Source organism: Cystoisospora suis (assembly GCF_002600585.1).
Source record: "Cystoisospora suis strain Wien I chromosome Unknown contig_750, whole genome shotgun sequence".
NCBI lineage: Eukaryota > Apicomplexa > Conoidasida > Eucoccidiorida > Sarcocystidae > Cystoisospora > Cystoisospora suis.
The window spans coordinates 21,752-40,191 of NW_027153551.1; the positions used below are offsets into that span (position 1 = coordinate 21,752).

The 18,440-nt window shown below is 54.1% G+C and overlaps 2 protein-coding genes across 2 annotated transcripts in view; one reads left to right on the plus strand and one right to left on the minus strand.

The window, feature by feature from the left end:
• CSUI_001855 (proteasome subunit alpha1) overlaps positions 1–2,719 on the plus strand; it is an 8,360-nt gene extending 5,641 nt beyond the window's left edge. Inside the window, exons 6-8 of the mRNA XM_068062058.1 lie at positions 148–174; positions 1,165–1,328; positions 2,293–2,719. Coding sequence (XP_067925964.1) covers positions 148–174; positions 1,165–1,328; positions 2,293–2,350 — 249 coding nt within the window. The 3' untranslated portion in view covers positions 2,351–2,719. The remainder of the gene's footprint in view (positions 1–147; positions 175–1,164; positions 1,329–2,292) is intronic.
• Positions 2,720–5,412: 2,693 nt separating this feature from the next.
• The window catches only part of CSUI_001856 (atpase family associated with various cellular activities subfamily protein), a 42,823-nt gene continuing 29,795 nt past the window's right edge, over positions 5,413–18,440 (minus strand). Inside the window, exons 13-20 of the mRNA XM_068062059.1 lie at positions 15,203–18,002; positions 14,556–14,957; positions 13,583–14,141; positions 11,759–11,894; positions 10,521–10,976; positions 10,279–10,358; positions 9,095–9,496; positions 5,413–8,368 (exon numbers count right to left, since the gene is read on the minus strand). Coding sequence (XP_067925965.1) covers positions 8,055–8,368; positions 9,095–9,496; positions 10,279–10,358; positions 10,521–10,976; positions 11,759–11,894; positions 13,583–14,141; positions 14,556–14,957; positions 15,203–18,002 — 5,149 coding nt within the window. The 3' untranslated portion in view covers positions 5,413–8,054. The remainder of the gene's footprint in view (positions 8,369–9,094; positions 9,497–10,278; positions 10,359–10,520; positions 10,977–11,758; positions 11,895–13,582; positions 14,142–14,555; positions 14,958–15,202; positions 18,003–18,440) is intronic.

An 18,440-nucleotide genomic window follows, 5' to 3' on the forward strand; every position in this document is an offset into this window, starting at 1 on the left:
TTCCTAGTAGCATAGTTACTTGCTATCCGAATGAGGCTCTTCGACTCATAACACCTGAGTGGCAGAGAAACTACTGCTTCGTTCCCACATCTGTAAATGTATCTTTTTCTGCTGCGGTCTTGTGCTTGAAAAACGAACGACTTGCAGGCGTGCGCTTCTGGAACGAAGGAACAGGTACGGCAGCCGATCAGTTTGTTAGGCTTTCTTCGGACCCGATATTGGGGCATGAGATGAGATTCGATCCAGACGTGATAGGCACACCACAATTCTCCTCAAGGTTACATAGAGAGGGTATACCATTGTACGCCAGCTTCGACGTATATATCTTTGTCCGCACAACTCCAGCAAGGGCGCTGGTGCGTATGTGTCAAGTCGCTGTCTTTTTGCCGGCGGGATGCATGGAGTAAGAAGGTGATTTATTCGTCTTCTCTTGTCGTCGTGAAGAAACTGTCATTCCAGACAAGTGTGTCATGGGCACTGCACTTCTCTGTTATGTTAGTTCCAGTGTCTCTCATGTAGATGCTTGGCAATTCTGAAGAAGCCGATTGTACACCAGGGTAGCTAGCTGGTGGGCGAGGCCTCTAGCCCCAGGCACTCGGTTTATAGACGGACAATCTCACAGGGGTTCAAGTCAGTTTGCTGCTGGTTGCTAGTTAGGCTCTGGTTCCAAATTTTAAGGGAATAACGGGATTTATTCTTTATTGATCGACATGGAATGCTAGTTGGTCTCCTGTGATTTTCGCCTGACGCCGGCGATTAGGATCACTCAAAAGGCATGATGGCTGGTCGTCGCTTTCATGAGGACCTTTCGGGAGCCTTAGCGACTGTACGGACATGTAGACTTCCTCTGTTCCCCCACATGCATCTCCAGACAACTTACATACCTCGCTACTGTGTTACAAGCGTTGAAACTTTGCAGAAATACGTTGTTCGAACTGAGATAAGACTTTCTCCTCGACACAGTCCCGACCGAGACACTCGCTGATAGAATTACCTGTATATGTTTATGTGCGGATGGCACTGCAGTCTGCTCGAACGTAGGTATTCATACAGGCTCGACAGACTTTCAGCTAGCTCAGTGTCCTCGTGCCGGGGGAAGCCATCACGGCTCAAGTCTAGCAAGTTACGCCGGGCGTGCGGTATGTATGGTGCTGCTCTGTGTAGGAAGCAACGAACATTCTCGAGAAGATGATCAAAAAGCGTCCGCGTACGAATGCGAAGGAGGTGATCGAGTGCGCGATCTCTTCCATGCAGCAGGTCTTGGCTATGGACTTCAAAGCGTCTGACGTTGAAGTTGGGGTCGTGACTAAGGATAACCCTGTTTTCAGGTACACATACATACTATGTGACTCCGTGATGAAAGCGAGGATTCATGGTAACGTCTTTAGTGTGCGCAGACACTGTGTTGTGCATGCAAGTAACTGAGCGGCGATTCCCTTTGATCTAGGGCCGCGCTCCTCGTCGGCTAGTTCTTTGCGTATGATTGCTGTTTTTTGTATGCCGGGGGCAGGACAGCCCCAGCCCCTCGTTTGACTGTGTCCTGACAAATGCAGCAGAAAAAGAAGCTGAAGAAACATCTGAGAAGCAGCACACAGGACTATGGCCACCGCATAGGGGTTAGCTTCTCTGTCGGAGTATCGATGGTTTTTGAGAAATGCACTGAGTTAGTTCAAGAAGCTGGACATACAAAGTGTAGAGCACGGAGCACGACTTCTTCACGGGTGTTGCTTACGTGGCAAGCACACTGCTGTCGGCAGGTGCTCGGTTATGACCGCGTGTCTATCTGAGGCCTGAAGTGTGTATTGCAACCATCGCTCACGGTAGTGTCTTCACAGCAAATGAGACGTTAGACTTGGGGTAAGACAGACAGGCGGGTTCTCTCGACTGTCAAGGAGCTTGACGGGTGGGTTACGTGTAGATGGGGGAGTGAATCTTAGAAAGAAGGGTCGTCCGGTCCTTCGCAGCTTCCCGCGTACCTTGTTGTTTCGTGCAAGACAGAAATAGAGAGCTGCGAGAGAGTTCCGATGCTCCATCTGTGAAGGGAAGTAGGGAACGTTGGGCGCCTTGGGTACTGGGCTCACTGGGTAACCAATATTGTTAGATCAAGGTACTTCGTTCTCTCGGAGAAATCCAGGGACTGCAGGTTCTACCACAAGCAATTACTATACCATACATGCAAGCCAGCTATCACCGGGGCTGGGGCCGGCGCCTCGTAGACATGCTAGGCAACCACGACATGGTTGGTCTTCAGAAGAACTAACTTTCTTCCCACTTTTTCATCTGTGGTTTCAGGATCCTAAGTGAGCAAGAGATCGAAGATCATCTCACCTCTATCGCCGAGCGGGAGTAATTGACGACGGGATTATGATGCAAGGGTTTTTTTCTAAGGATTAAGGTCTAAAAGAGGACGGAGGGCGCCAGAGTCAGGAGTACCCCACTGCGAACGAGAAGATTGTCAAGGCGATAGGCGATGCTGTACATACCGGGGATAGTATCTTTCGATGGCTTCGATCGAATCTCTGTTCGGGAAGGGATGTTGTCTTCGCGATCAACATCATGTTTTTTGTCGGGTCAATATCACTGTGTAGAGGGAGTGATTAGCCGTGCGCCTATTGCTTCCGAACTTTCCTCTTGCCGGAGATTTTTGTGACAGTTGCAATCTGTCTAAAAGATAAGGCCGTCAATTGTTCTTCCATCGACAGAAGTATCGGTTCTCGTGTCTGGCTGCAGGAGAGCTAACGCGCCAGTGGGAAGCACAAAAAGTGCACCAGGCGACGGTCATTGTCGATCAGTTAGGAGATGAAGGGTTGATTTGGCACCGTCACCCAGACCACAGCAGGACCGTGAAGCACAAGTGTGTAGTCGGCCCGCTGATTCAGGCGCGTGGCGGTTGCTTGCAGAGAGACACAGCTTCTTGCTGACGCGCGTTACGCCTTTCGAGCCATTGGTAGAAATAGAGGTGAACTCCTTCCTAACAGCAGAAAACCTCTGTCCACTGACACCAATGCGGATGCCTGCTGATGAAGGCCTCCCTGCCATACGACAGGTCATGACGGGTGAATGAATCACCGGCGCTATCGTTCTCCGGAGGAAAACGCCCGTAGGGTGTTTCCTCCAGAGAACGATAGCAAGGTACCTATATACCTACATGTAGAAATATCACTCCTGAGACTTGCCCCAGCAAGGAGCAAGTAGAATGTGGACTTCAGTAGACAGATGTAGCGGTACTTCGACAGGTATACAGAGAAGTATCATTTTTTCTGATTCAAGCCGGTAACGGTACCTACGTTAGGGAATGAATGGTGCTTCGCGTCAGACGTGTGAAAAAATGGCGTATAGGGAGCTGCCTCTCTTTCCCCCTTCAAGTAGACGTGTAGCGAGGTATCCGAGATCGCAAAGGCCACTATAGGCCACTGTGTGCGACACTGTCAAGAACGTATGCTCTTTATCTTGTTACACTATTTTGCAACAAATCTGTGAAGCGGGCTTAACGGACTTCAGCTCCCGGAGCCTGACCTATCGGCACTGTGACACGCGTGCCACATAGGGAACAGAACTTTCCTTGTTTCGTCGGACTCAGCGCTGATGCCAGTTTTCCGGTCTGAAGCGGTACTTCGTCTGCTCAGCCTCTTTGCTCATTTCGGTTCGTCCTTGTAACCGGTTTGGCTTGTATTGCTCTTCGGTACTCTTGCAACGGCTGAACTGCTGTTTTGCTTTTTCTTCCTTCGTGTAGTGTTCTTGTGCTACCCTGACAGACGTTTTTCCTTTTTGTGTGCATCGAGAAGAGCAGAGCTCGGCATAAGAGAACGCGGATGGAAAAACATGCACGGGCAGCAGCCCAAAGAGAAGACCGAAGACACGGGACATTGCCCAGGTACGTGTCGGAGTGGCGGCAGTAGAAGGCAAGCTAGAGAAGGGTCTACCGCATTCGTGCGGACAAACACCGTTTACAGGAACGAGATCCAGTTGGTTTCGTTGTCACCTCAAAAGAGTGCCGACACCTAAGGCCGCCAGAGTAGACAACCGCTGAGAAGAACCGTGCATTGCACACTGTAAATTCACTTGTAGCCGTTCTATTTCACTTGGCACCTGCTTGCCGCGCGGCCCTTAGTTCTTTTCTTATGAGCTCCCGGGCTTGCGCGCTGGTCAAGCTCCTTATAGTAATGTCGCAGTTTGTTCATCTGCCAGACGAGTAGCGCACCGACTCCTTACTCCAGTCTCAGACTGAACACAGGTAGAAATGCCTGAGTGAATACTTGCTCATCTTCCTGTGAAGCTGATTCTGTCGGATATCGTGAGCGCAATCGCTCAAGGATCCGGAGGCCCTTTGAGCTAGCCCGACTACGAGGATACAGTCTTGAGGCGTGCGGAATACTGGGTCGGCCAAGGGCGGTTTGGGCCGAGGAGAGAATGCAAAGGCCGCAGCAACGTGCGCATACCACTTGTGCAGAAACAAAGCCGGCGCCAACCCAACCCAGGACGAACGACAGACCCGGGCGGACGCTCCCTTCACCGGGAATGGGCGAGCGCGGGAGCGCCGGTTGAATTGCGACGCGAAGAACAGCCGTCAAGAGTGTTGTTGGGGAAAGTGTGCGGCAAGAACGAACAGGGAGATGCAACGAAAGTAGGTTCAACGGCCGCTGATCAAAAGCTGACCCGGCCCGCGACTAGAGACACGCAAAGGACTCTGCCGGCCTCCATCGAGACTAACAAACCTAAGACACTCTATGTCTATCAGGGATCCTCGCCCCAAACATGGGAACACTTTCAAGGAAATCTCATTCGTCGGAAAGTAACTGCAGGATGTCTCGTGGTTTCTATGATCGCTCGAGCACGTGAAGAAAGATATCACACCGACACTCTGGCATATATACTCTGAGTCGTAGTCTAGCGGACAACCACGGGAGACCAAAACCGAGCTGAGGACTGCGAATGCAGCGTATGCACGTCCGTGACCGGAGAAGCGCGACAGTTACTGTCAGCGAAGACGAGGGGGTAAAGAGACGAAGAGCGAGCGAGAAAGCTCACCTACAGCGAGCACTGCGGAGCATGTGGAATCTACGGCATAAGAATTGAGAGAGAGCATGCCGCCGGAGCAGCCATGAGAGTGTACCAGTGAACCCTGCATCGGTGTAACTGGGAGATATCTGAGCACGGTCACTGAGAGGTTAGACCGTCATGTCAATCATATGTCGGGGTTGTTGCGAAGCCGTGTCCGCAAAAGTATCAGCTCGGAAGAACCCTGGGCAAAAGGAAGAAAGGAGGACTCTCAGGTGTAGTCTGAAGAGGGAGTGTCCCTGTTCTGCTATAGCATCTGTCATTACTATAAGGAGCTTGACCAGCGCGCAAGCCCGGGAGCTCAAAAGAAAAGATCTAAGGGCCGCGCGGCAAACAAGTGCCAAGTGAAATAGAACGGCTACAAGTGAATTCATAGTGTGCAATGCTCGGTTCTTCTCAACGGTTGTGAGGTTTGATCTCCTGGGGTAGGACTGGGCACGGTAAGAAAATGTCGTGACGGACACAAAGGTTCAATCGGGTACGAGCCCGAGCGGCTCCGGCAGTGACACTAACAGGCAACTGGATAAAGCGGGCACAGCAGTGGAATAAGGCAGAAACAAAATAAGTGGAAGAGCATATACGGTAGTATTTCACGAACGCGAGTGCAGAACAAAAGGACAACGAGAAATTGTCGCAAGAAACGAAAGTGGAAAATAAGCGAGGACAGACAAAACAACATGAAACTCAACTAACTGAGCCTTCGAGCACAAACAGAGGTGCACCCCCCACAACCCGTGAGCACGAGGAAACAGGACCACTAGCCTGAACCTGCCTTCACCGAGACGGCTGTAAAGGCTGCATGCAGCTACGCGCCGACAGACACATTACGACGGCAAGGGTGCGGCACAACCGATGCCAAGAATGGCTACGCCGCAGGTGCGTGCGCTGTCAGTAGGCTTGCCAAAGATCAAAACAGTCTCCCCAAACCGGCACTTGCCAAACCCAGTGCTACCAATGTTTGTGCGACTGTTTGGTAAACCCGCACTGAACGCTACCAAACAAAAGGTCAGCAGATGGTGTTCTTTACCACTGACTAGCTGTAGCCTCTACCCACTGGCGAACCACATCACCCAGTACGGTCGGGAGCAGCTGGAGGTCCTGCACGATGGCGTAGAAAGGAAACGGGAAGTTCTCCAAGTAGGGCGCCACTCGGATAGTCTTTCCCACCTGCATAACTTGCTTCATATCACAGATGCTCGTACTGCGCGTGGTCTTCTCCTTGCCGAAGACGCCGGGAGACCTGTCTGCTCCGGCAGAGACGTCACTGCCCGCGGATGCACCTTGAGCACGGTCTGAGACAGCAGCTGTAGCGTTATCGATGATGAGGAGTAGAGGGATGAAACCTCGTGATAAGGCAACGTGGACCCATTTCCGTGTGTGCTCCTTATTAAAACGGCCGTCGCTTAAGATAAGAATCATACTTATCGATCCGTCCGACCCTCCTCCTCCGTTGTCTGTCTCCAGTAGATCTACAGTCAACTTGAGCAGATCAGCGACAGCACAGTCGTGCCCGTGTTTCGCTTCTTCCATGAAAGTAAACGCTCGGGCAATGTGAGCGCCGTCTTCGCTACCGACTTCACTTACTAAAGGCACTACGATCTGCGGCGCTTGGCCCCCAAAAGCACAAACGCTTATCCGCCCAACCTGCGTAGAAGCAGACACAAGGCACTCTAGGTTATTGAGGAGGACGAGCTGCTGCTACTTTTTACACGGCCTTCGACGTCTCGCGGCCCACGTAGCGAGGCAACGATTGATGCACTTATAGGTACGCGCTAAGGTTCTCGCGTGTCCAAAGCACATCGACTCCCCGGAGAAGACCGCGTCGCCTTGGAAGCAGTACTTGGTATCTTGGCTCGGACACGCCCTAGCCTTTAAACTTGTCCAGTTCGCCGGTGGCATTCGACGGATCGAGGCCTAGGAAACTGCCCTTAACTGCTAAACCCCCTTATTGTCCCGCAACCACTCTCCCAACCTGGCGTTAATCAGGGGGATACTTGTGCATCGGCCACCCCGACAATCTTTTCCCGGAGAGTCACGGCCAAATGCCGGGCTCGCAAAGCAGCTAGAATACATAGCCGGCTGCGAGAGATTAGCTGCGGGAATTCCAGGAGCCACGCGACTTTGGCCCCCCGGCAGACTTCAGCACCCATGAAAAGCGTAGTAACCACACTAAGTGACAATGAAGAAATGCGAAACCGCGACAGAAGCTTCCGGGGGAGCGTACCTGGAGAAGACTGAAGGCGTTACAGAGTGTAGAGAGAGCTTCCAGGGCTTTTCGCGCGACCCGCGCCTCCATCATGCTTCTAGAATTATCACACGCCACGACAATACGATAATCGCGCTTCGTCTTTTTACGGCGCCTCATCCAGATCCTGTCTTGCTGGTAGTCACTCGCAACGAAGGCTAAAACGCGCCGCATGTGCAGCTTCTTTCCTGCAGGGAAACCAATACTGACATACTCATGTGCCGTATTGATGGGTGGTGAGAACTCTGGGTAAGATCACGACTGCATTTTCTACCGGAGCGGAGACATTTGGACAGGTCGAAAAGGACAAACGTCGACAAACGCACACTGACGCCGGTAGCCGCATACAATCAAACCGGTGCCTAGCGATGGCAAAGTTACCTGGCCGACAGCCGCTGTGCGGCGCCGATACCTTCCTTGCACCTACAGGGCTACGTTCTGCCAGCTGATTGGTCGGAAATCCGCCCTCAAGAGAATCTGCCTAGTCGCATGCACCGTGTACAATACACCGTGTACGGGACGAACTGCTGTCACCGTTTCAGCATCGCTTAATTTGACTGCCGACCACGCAGGGACGGCCGCCCCAAAGAGTGGCATGTAATGCCCCCAGTCTGCGGAACTCTCAGCATCTGAATGGCCCGGCAAGAAGAACACATGACCTTGATTTACGGAATTTGCCGAGATCAGAGGGAACAGCAAGACCAAGGGGAGCAAACGGCGTCAATACGCGGTCTGATGCAGTCATCGACAACTAACACTCGTCGGACGCCTGCTGTGCAGAGTGGGTGAACGTGTGGCCCTTGCATGGGTTTTTCGTACTGCAAGTAGTTGAGAACTGGTAGGGCAGAGGTGGGAAAATCGCAAACAGTAACCCAACGGGCAAGTGTTTGCCAGGAGCACCGAGCGTGCTGTACAGTCGTAAAGATGTTAGCGTTCTGCCCCACTTACCCGACCTATACCCGCCCTCCCAGCCGCCAGCTTTATTAGCATCCAGAGCAAGCCTCAACGTCTCACAAAGAGCTGCTGCGGCGGACGCCGTCTCCATTTTGTGCAGCTGCCAGAGTCCTGCGACAGGGAACGAAAGAAAGTCCGGTCAAGTTTCTTGCAACACACCGTAGCCAGGACCGCCCCCCTGAGCAGTGCCAGAAACGGCCACAGTTATGACTAAGTGAGTATTTCTGTACTGATGCTGTTACTAGTGACTACACTGCCACAGGGCACAAGTGTCGTCACGGTAAACAAAAGTTCTTTCGTGCCTTCCTCGAAATGTCACTATGCTGGAATGCTTCAGGGTTCTTGAAGGATGTGCACCGGCGGTGTAGACCATCACGGTCCCACTCGTACGTTCGATCAGAAAGGGCATGCTTGCGCTGCTTCCCGGAGTTTTCTGAACGGCGGGAATGTACCCGCGATCACCGATGTGCGTGTGAAGTACTTTTTGCAATGGAGACAGCTCTCGTATACACAACGACACCGATGTACACTTGGCGCCAGCAGCAGGCGGGACATTTGCATTCCCGCCTGCCGGCGTCTATCGTTCATCTGCCCGACTCCAGACACCAACCGCGCTCCTCCCCCTTCCCACACTCCTTGTGCTGCACTCCGTGAGCTGTTTATAATTGTAACCTCTTTATTTCTGAAGAGGGAAGGAGCGCATCGTGTCCTACCAAAAACACCGACGAGGAAATGGCACTAACATACGGTCTGCACGAATAGTTTCTTTTCTAGTGAGACTATCAGCGTTCCCATCCGGGCCAAATCGCAATTCCGCTACCTCGCACGTGAGCTTACGGTGTGCCTCGTCCTCCGAGAGTCTTTGGGCCGTGCCTCCACCAATCAGCGTGTCGTTGGCATGCTCTCCTCCTACGTCATCGTCTACCTCTTTGTCCGTTCCTGCGTCGGGCGGGTTGTCGGAGCCGAGTTGCTTTCCTGCCGGCTGAATCGGCTGACCCTCTCCAGCGTCCTCAGCACTCCGTCCGCTTCCATCATCACATTCAGGTTCTAAGGCTTCGAACAAAGAAGACGGCGAACAAGTTGTTTCTTCTTTTTTCTCCGCCTGTTTCTCCAACTCTCGTTGCTCGACAGCCTGGGCTACGGGCGGGGGTGATGACGATTGAGACTCAAAATCATCTGATGATAGACGGGGATCTGAAACAGCTCCACGCTTGTGGTCCAGCTCGTAGGCAAGCTGTCCTGTTAAAAAATCCCCGCAGTTGAAAGTCAGAAGCCAAGATGGGCAACGACAGCGCCGCAGGGAGCCGTCTGTTCTCGTGTTATGGAACTGGCCCAAAGTGTACTACGTTTCTCATGTCGATTCCTCAGAATAAAACAGCGACTTCGAACTTTTACAAGGCGAGACTTGCGAACTGAAAGCGTTCTCCGGTAGCAACAGGGGCTGTTCCTGGATATTATCTTGACAGAGCGTACACCCCCACGGAAATACACACGCACTGCCCTTGTACGGTGAATCGCAGAAAGGCCAACAGCTACGACAACTCCGACACGCAGAAGGACGTGGCTGAAAAGCAGACAATACTGAAACTGCGTGGCATTCCCTAGGAACATTCTCTTTCGCAACGCCGAACACCGGGCAGCAGCGATCATAAAACGAAACAAGCACGCTCCGAGCTTTTCGAAGCCCCTTTCCCATGGACACACAGATCACCCTGGGTTGTTGAGTTACGACTCGGCGAAATTATAAAGAGACAATCTAACGCTAACACGGTAAAGCCATGGCGTGCACCCGGAGCGGAAAACAACCCAGCTTTCCGGACCTAGCGCGGGGAAGCGACCACACCACGCGATTGCATACCTTTAGTCGGTAAAGGAGAGCAGTGAAGGCTACCGGTTGATTATAGCACACCGGACAAGCGCTAATGGTCAAGAGCACTAGTGTTCCACCATACGTGCACTATAGAGGCCTCTCGAAAGACCCTGATTCCCCTCTCGAGATTGGAAGGCGCGACGACGCTTACCCGAGGGCTCATGAACATTCTCCTCTGTGTCTGCATGGGCATCCTGTGCTTCGTCAGTCTCCTTGCTCTCTTGCATTTTCCTATCACATCACACACAACTCTCGCGAAATCATGGCGGATAGCACCAAATGTCGGCCCCGTGAAGAAATGTCTTGCAAAAGGTGAACTGAGGAGCGCGACTTCTAGAGGAGCTGAGTCGCGGACGTACCCACGGTCGCGCTCGGACAGTGAACAAGACCCACCTGGAAGAATCTTTCTTAACACCCTCTGTCAGGTCTCTGCTCCCAGCCAGGCCTTCCATCTGGCCGCCCCCGTCGTCCTTCTCGTAGAGGCCACCCTCTGCTGCTGCCTGCGTGGTCGGCTTTGCCAGGCCAGAATCTGACGTCTTCGGAGATTCCTCGGCTTCCTGCTCCTCTTGTTCGAGGCACAAAGAAGTCTCTCCTCCCTCAGTCGTGTCTAGCAAATTGATTCTCTTCAGCCAGTCCTGAACTTCTTTACTTCCACCCTCAAGGGGATTCTCTGGCAGGAGAGGTGGGGCAGAAGACGAAGAGGCAGAAAATTGCGAGTCGTCGTCGGAATACCCTCCGGGACGCAGCTCGGCCTGCTCCGAAGTGCCAGCAACCGAACCGGAGGCGAGAGGCGGAGCGGGCGCCGACTCCGAAGAGGGCACGGAGGCCGCGTCTGACGGCTGAAGAGCGCTGAAGCATATGAAAAGGGACATTGAGCACATGAACACGTGAAGAGAAGCAAGAACTGATTAATTCAAAGGGCACGTGTCGAACCCGGTTCCCGCATCCTGCGAACAGACTCGGATCCACGAGGAATCACACAAGATAATGACCTCTGCACAGAACCAGTCACCTTTCCAGGCAGCCTGAATTCTGAATGCAGCGCGGACCCCGACAGGGAAAGCTTGAGAGCAAGCAGAGCCTCAAGGGCGGTGTCGTCGTCAGCGCAGTATCAGAGAAACGAACTCGCACGACACCACTTCGGGTCAGGACCTCCAGTCTACACGAGCAAAACAGCTGGTCTCGCTTTCTCGTGCATAGAACTGCTCCGCCACGCCGACACCCTTTCTTCACAACCCTCGTGACATTACACGAAATTGACGGTAAATCATCACCCGCGAAGACGCCCAAGGTGATTTCCAGAACATCCCCAACAAACGCCACCCCGTCCCGTACGCTCAGCAAGGAGGAACTCCGAGGGAGGGGCCTTCCTGCTGCCGGCGGTTCTTCGCGAAAGCCTACGGCTTAGGCGTGTTACAGCGAAAACATCTCTTCGGCAACCTTGGCGACGATCAACGAGCGCGTTTAGTAACGGGCAGGGAGTAGACTCGCTCGAGATTGTGCGCTACGGCTTCTGCTCTCTGCCGCGATCACTGCCGTTCACATCAGCTATCGCAAACCGCTTCCTGCTGGTGAAGCTGTTCTGGTCAACTCTCGTCTGCAACACGCAGGTGAGTACTACCTTGTCTTACCTGTCTTCCCCGTGCACGCCGAAGAGAGGTTCACTGGGACACTCCGGCGGCTTTCGCGTTCGAGATTGACTGCTTGGCTCTTCTTCTGGTTCCGTGATGTCGTCGCCCTGGGAGGGGAGAGTCATGTCACGCGGAGCTGAGAAAATGATTGAGACAAAAGCACACGCTACAGTACGGAAAAATGACACGAGGGCCAACCATCCGTAGTCGCCGGCGTGACGCGCAGACGCAAGGCGGCAAGGTGCGATTGGCCTTCCTGCGCGTCCGCACGCGCCTAGCCACCATTCAGCTGCCGTACAAGTACCCGATTGACAGGTGGATGCATCGGACTCCGAACAAAAAGAAACCAAGGCTGTTTCAGGCCAAGCGGGCCTTCGCACAACAAACCAGATATCAGTCACCTCAGGACGGGGCTCTCCCTTGGAAGGTTGCCGTGTGGTTCCTCATCCTCAAGCTTTCCCGCCTGACTGTTTGAAAATCACACGGCCCCCACTGCACTGCGATAAGAGATCTTCAGTTAACGACAGCCCTCTTTTTTCTTTTCTCCTGACCTCTTGATCCAACCACACTTTCTGTGTCCCGCTACGGGCGTGAAAAATCGGTGTGTGGCACGGCAACCGCATTAGCAGCAACCCTGTGGTCTGCTGGTTCCGTTCTTCGTCGGAGGTCGTGCGCGGGAGACAACGGATCTGGTTCTTCTGAACCATGAATCGCTGTGACAGATCAAGGGCATGTCTGCTAACCAAAAACATGCTACCCGAGTGACGGTGGCAGACTCTAGGCCTCGCTAGCTAGAATCGAGAGGGCACACACACAGGAATAAGGCGTCGCCAGTACGCAGCAGGATCACGCGCTTGGCGGCAAGGGGTCACAGGTAGAGAACGAACGTCACAAACAGCACAAAAGCAACAGGCGGAGCGGGCCTCAGTTTGCGATATCAGAAAGCAGGAGTATCAGCCTGCACTTCTCTCCCTCTCAATGCCAGGCGTCTTCACACGCGGAATGACTCAACCTTCATTCAGGGCACCGAGGGTTGGACTCCTGTACCGAAGGCGATCCGCGCATTTCTCTCAGCGGCCTTTTGATATCCTCATAGGCAGGCATCCACCGGTCTACCACGACCCACTGTCCCAACAAATACATGTGTTGCACTGAGTGAACACTAGGCAGACAACTAGAGTTGCTAAGCTGCCCAGCTGCGAACAACGACAGCCTGCCCGGAGCAAAACACGCGGCCTGAACGCTTCCCGTCGCGTCTGTTCCGGCGGTACGCTCAGGGGACTGTCAAGGAAAAAGGGACCGAGCTCGACGCTCACAAATGTAGAGAGAAACTCCAGCCCAGCTGGGGCGACTGACGGCAGAAGGGAGCGCTAGAATCTGGTACTTGTTAGGCGCTATGTAGAAGTGAAAGAACAGCAGGAGGCTTTGCATCTGGACACCGAGACGCCCTATCTTCCCAACAAATGCCATAACTTCAGAATGCGCTACCTAGCGTAGCATCCTGCACCTCGATTTGCCGAACTCCATCGGCGGCGTGGGTGAACTGAGACTCCTTTGCTGCGGCGCACATTACAGACCTTATGCCGTTGCGAGTTCCATGCTCTCCCCGCGTACAAGCACACACAGGAACTAGCTCATAAGACACCCGGGTACTGTGTGCCGCTCCACTGAGACAGTGGGACAGCTCGATTGAGTAGGCCCCGTACACGGGAAGGCAGACATCATTAGCCTGCAGACTGCCCACCTCGGAGTGAAGACGCGCCTCCCGGTTACCAACGTACCGGCCGTGCCGGTGTGCATGACCGAAAAACTTTTCCTTCTTACCTTCGGTCGTCGCGTCCAGCTTTTGTCCTGAGCCGTCGTCCCCCTCGCCGTCGTTCCTTTTCTCCGAAGCATTCTCCTGGCCGTGGTCCTCGTCACGTTCTCCGCTCGCACCTGCAGCCTGTTCGGCCACCTCGAGTCGCTCTTCCGTTTCTGTGCCTTCATCCTTTTCGCGGTCGGTGTGCGGCACACTAGGTTCAGCTGTCGACTCCCCTTCATCATTCTGGTCTGACTCGTGTTCCTCCTCACCGTCTTCGCACGAAAAGCTCTCCTTCAGATCCCCCAAATCTCCTGCCCCTTCTTGATCCTCAGTCGCAGAGCTGTTTGATGCATTGCCGCCGCTATCTTCGCCAGTTTCTCCCTTCTCTGTGTCATCGCGCTGCTCCTCTTCCACGGTCCCGTCTTCTTCATGCGGTCCATCTTCGGCGCGTTCTCCCGTGTTGTCGCTCTGTTCTTCATCTCCACTTGGCTCTTCTCCGCTCGCGCCTGCCTTTTCGGGGAGCTTCAGCGCATACGTCTTCGGATCTGCTTCGCTCTCTTGGTCCGCCTCGTCTGGATTCGCCTAGAGAGAAAAGAAATACACACACCTCACCGCAGAAACATCGACGAAGGCGAATATCGTGCAGATCGGGAAGCGAAATGAGCCCACCAGTACCTTGGCTCGTACGCACGTTGGACGCAGGAACAACTGCAGACATAGCCAGAACGTGAAGCTGGCCCAAGCACGTGGGAAAACGGAGACCAGGGGCGTACTCACGATGCTCCCCGCGCGGCTTGTCGCGGAAAGCCACCCATGAAGAACGCGTTGGTTCATGTGATTAAGCAGAGAAGAGGCTTCTTTTCGCACAGTCAGTGTTTGGCTGATTCCAAGGTACTGGAAGCTCGGGGTCTCGAGCCCACACGGTACTCGGACGGAACAGCGCGACGAGAACCGCTCTTGGCTCGTAAACACTCACACCTGCGCGCCAGAACTTACCGCATCTTCCGCCTGTCCTTCCGATGTGTCCTCTGCGCCGGACTGGTTCTTCGCAGCATCACTTGCTTCTTGGCACGCATCAGCTCCGTGCCCCTCCTCGCCAGCCTCAAGTTCAGTGTCCCCTGCCTGTTGACCTCTTCCTCCTTCAGCGTCAATATTCTCCTTCTGCTCCTTCTTTTTGGTGGGCTGTGTCTGCTCTTGGTCTGCTTCATCGTCGTCGTCAGTTGCGTCCCAACACTTGTTTTCTAGGTGGCCGCCCTCGTTCAAGTCCACACTCCCTTCTTCCATGTCAGCTTCGTCCGCTTCTTGCTGTCTCTGCTGATTGTCAAGAGCATCTGCGCCCTCCTCCTGCTTTGCCGACGCCGCTCCTTCGAAGTCAAAAGAAACTTCCAGAGCGTTGTCCTGAAAAGGAAGAAACACATCGGCGGTCCGATACCACCCTTTGTGTGAGCAGTGCACACCTGGCGAACTTCTGCAAGAGCACGTGTGGGACGTGGCTATACAGTCGCCTAGCTGTTGGGCTAGGCCATCCTCCCATAGCCACAGTTCTTACTGCGTGGCAGATGTGACGAGAGCTTCTGGTACCAGGACAACCCTTGAAATCTGAGACACTTAAAGTACAGCTAAGGGAGAGGTTCGGCACATACCGGAAGCCTACACTTCGAGAGCGCAATATCCGAACGGAGTAACCATTTCTTTACCTTTGTCTGTTCACTTTCTTTGCGGACTTCTTTCTTCTCGTCCTCGCTGCCCTTCTTCTCTCCGTCAAATTGCCATTCGTCTTCTATTTGGTCTGTTACGTCCTTCTCGCCCTCTCCCTCCCCTAGGCCCGTGCCTTCAACCCACTCGGTCTGGCCTCCAGATTGATTTTCGCCAGCGGCTCCTGTCTCCTCTTCGGGAGCCTCGCCTCCCCAGCCCTCGTCGAACAGACGCTGCACCTGCTGGGCTGCCGTCAGGCCGATGCGGCTTGTACCCTCCAGGCAGTCGAAAGCAGTCAGGATCACACCGAAGCCTCGAAGGACACACCGCTGAAGCGTGCACGAGGTCCGCAGGTCCTGACATTCTCGTGCGCTCTGCCCTGCACAGGACAACGCCACACTCGCTCTGTTAACAGCGAAGAAGCTGTTTCTATCACTTGGTCTGCGCTCTTCAGACCGCCCGTCGACGTCATTCTCCTCTGATGTTGAATCAGACACGCAACGGAGCCTCTGTACGGGATGGCAGCTCAGACTTCTAAGCGCGAAAGTGCGGACTGCCTCGTAGAGATCCCGGAACGGAAAAGTGCTTTCCAAAGAAGGAACAGGGAAAGACGAAAGAACAGGGTGAGATTTGCTATCTTCGCTGCTAGCGTCGGACTGCCCTGTGCCTGGACGCGGATTCGCCGGGTGCAAAATAGACGCATCGGTTTGTTGAACTTCCGCTGGATTCGATCTTTCCAAAATCGTGTCGAGATCTTTCTCCAGACGACGGAGCGAGTCTATGGGGGAGTCCTCATTCAAAGTTCTCAGGCCTTCGAGGACTTCTTCCCGCCACCGCGCGAGGTCGTCTAGTGCCGTCCGGAGTCCGCAGAAAGCAACCGAGGGAAGCTCCTCGGCAAGAACTCCACGGTCTCCTCTCTCCCTGTCTTCCAGAAGCTCGCGCAACATCAGAATATGCTCCCACACGCAGTCCAACAGCCTGGCCCGCACACAAGTCCGTTGGGGATGCCCTGACATTGTTGGGTTGGCAGACTGCTGCAGACTACCGCTACGATACTCCGTCCAAACAGACTGGCTGAAGCCTCTCAGTTCCGGGTGACGGCGGATCTCATACTGCAGGAGACGCCACTCTGCAGAATGCAGAAGGAGGCTCTGGACGTGTCGCGCTATAGCTGCGCCTTTCCTGAGAATCGCGTGCACGCTCTCCAAAATCTTTCTCTCAGCCTTCCGTCCCTCCGCGCTAGCTGGCCCATCCACGGTGATATTTTGCCGACACGCACTCTCACGCGCGGCCTCAGCACCAAAAGTTGGCAGCTCGACTCCCGGATGCAGCTCCCGTTCTACGCCGGCAAAAACCTGGTCTTTTACAGTTGACGGTACCGAACCTTTTTCCGCCTTTACTCCAATCCCTTCGAGCAGGGCAGAGGCATGTGGGTTGGGAAATGCTGAAACGGCTTCCCCATAGGTTTCTGCTTCACGCAGAGAAGGCAGTACGGCACGACTCTGTTCAAACGCTTCCCGCACGCGCTCGACCGCTCTAAGTAGCCGATCGAAAGTTTGTACCGGAATGACGACTGACGTCCCTCCCGTCCAGATGACTCCAAGCAAATCCAAAGTCCTTTGGAAGTCTTCTGCCGCGCTCCAACAGCGCTTCCGCTGCTGAAGCTGCTGAAGAAGTAGTGAGGCCAAGATTCCCAAAAGCAGCGGTCGATCTTGTGCTGCGTCTCGGTGGCACGCACGAGGCTGGAGTAAAAGTGAGAAGAGCTGCAGCTGTGGGTACCAATGGCGAGAGACCGATTCCCACACAGGACACAGAAGCTCCGGAAGAACCGCACAAAGGGGCAGGAAGCCGTCCTTGCGACTCCGTGTGAATGAGCATGTCTGAGGCGGTGACGAGACACAAGAAGGATACTTGGAAACTGAAGGCGGAGCTACCAAACCATGTAATCTCTTCTCCGCATTGATGCGGTGGCCCGACTTCGTTGCTGAGACGTTGAGCACTTCAATGAAACACGCACTGGTGAGAGGATGCGGCGACAGCGACGGCAGCCCCGTCTCATCAGTGAGAGCGACAACCAACAGGGAGTTCGTGGTCGCGGACCGGAACACGGGTAACTTCAGCGTCGAAGTAAACGTTTGCTTGAAGGTCACGTACATGCGCTGCAACTGCTGCCGGCTCGCTGCTCGAAAGGCATGCCCCCGAGAGGAGCCTTCCTGACTGGAGGGAGGCACCGTACTCAAATTTTTCACGGATTCACGTGCCTCAGAAAACTCGGCGCAGAACGAAGCGAACTCGTCTGCAAGGTCGGCCATCGTTGAGCCGCAAAGGTCACTTGCCCCAAATAGTCTTCGTATAAGACCGTCCTGACTGTAAAGAGAGGGGGACGTAACGGACTCCTCGCTGCCTCCGTTCTGGGGTGCCGATGATGGAAGACGTGCTGCCTGCGATGTCGTGAACAGGGGACTCACCCGAACCACACTGTTGCTGACCACTTCAGACAAGATGTGCACTAGCCTCCAGAACGGCGGCGGCTGCTCTGGGTCGGGTGCGCAGTCGTCAGCAGTGTTCGGGTCACCACCTACAAAGAAAGGAGACCGGAGGGGTTGACGTAAAACGCAGGCGACGAGACCGGAGAGGTATGCTGACGCGCTAGGAGTGGAGAGAACCGTTGCACCCACAGCCTGACAAAGAACCTCTTCGTACCCTTTGATGACTTTGCGCAGCTCGTGGTGGGTTCGGCTTAGGGACCTGAGAAAAATACAGCAGAGATAGAGGGTCTGTGGGACGCGGGAAAAACAGCTGTGCTACGCCGCGAGGTGCCAGCTAATGTGCAAGTGCAAAAGCAGGCATAGCTACAGATCTAGAGTGGACCCATCCAATGGCAGACGTCAAGGGCGCAGTGAAGTCTTGCTGTTTAGTCTGATTTGTCCGCGGAACCGAGGACAAGGGGGGGGGGAAACCGTGAACGGCCCCACCATTCACACGGACGGTCACTGGTGTCCGAGCAAAGAAAGTCGATTGTACTTGAAGCCTTCCCTAATATAGGCCTACCACGTTTCGGCTCTAAAAATTGCAGCTGTCTTCTAGCGCAGGCAAACTTTGCTCTTCCTGAATATTGACTCATTGGCTCGAGAAAGCAATGCTCTGCCGCCGGTAAGTTAGTGGTGTGCTTGCAGTCCGCATAAG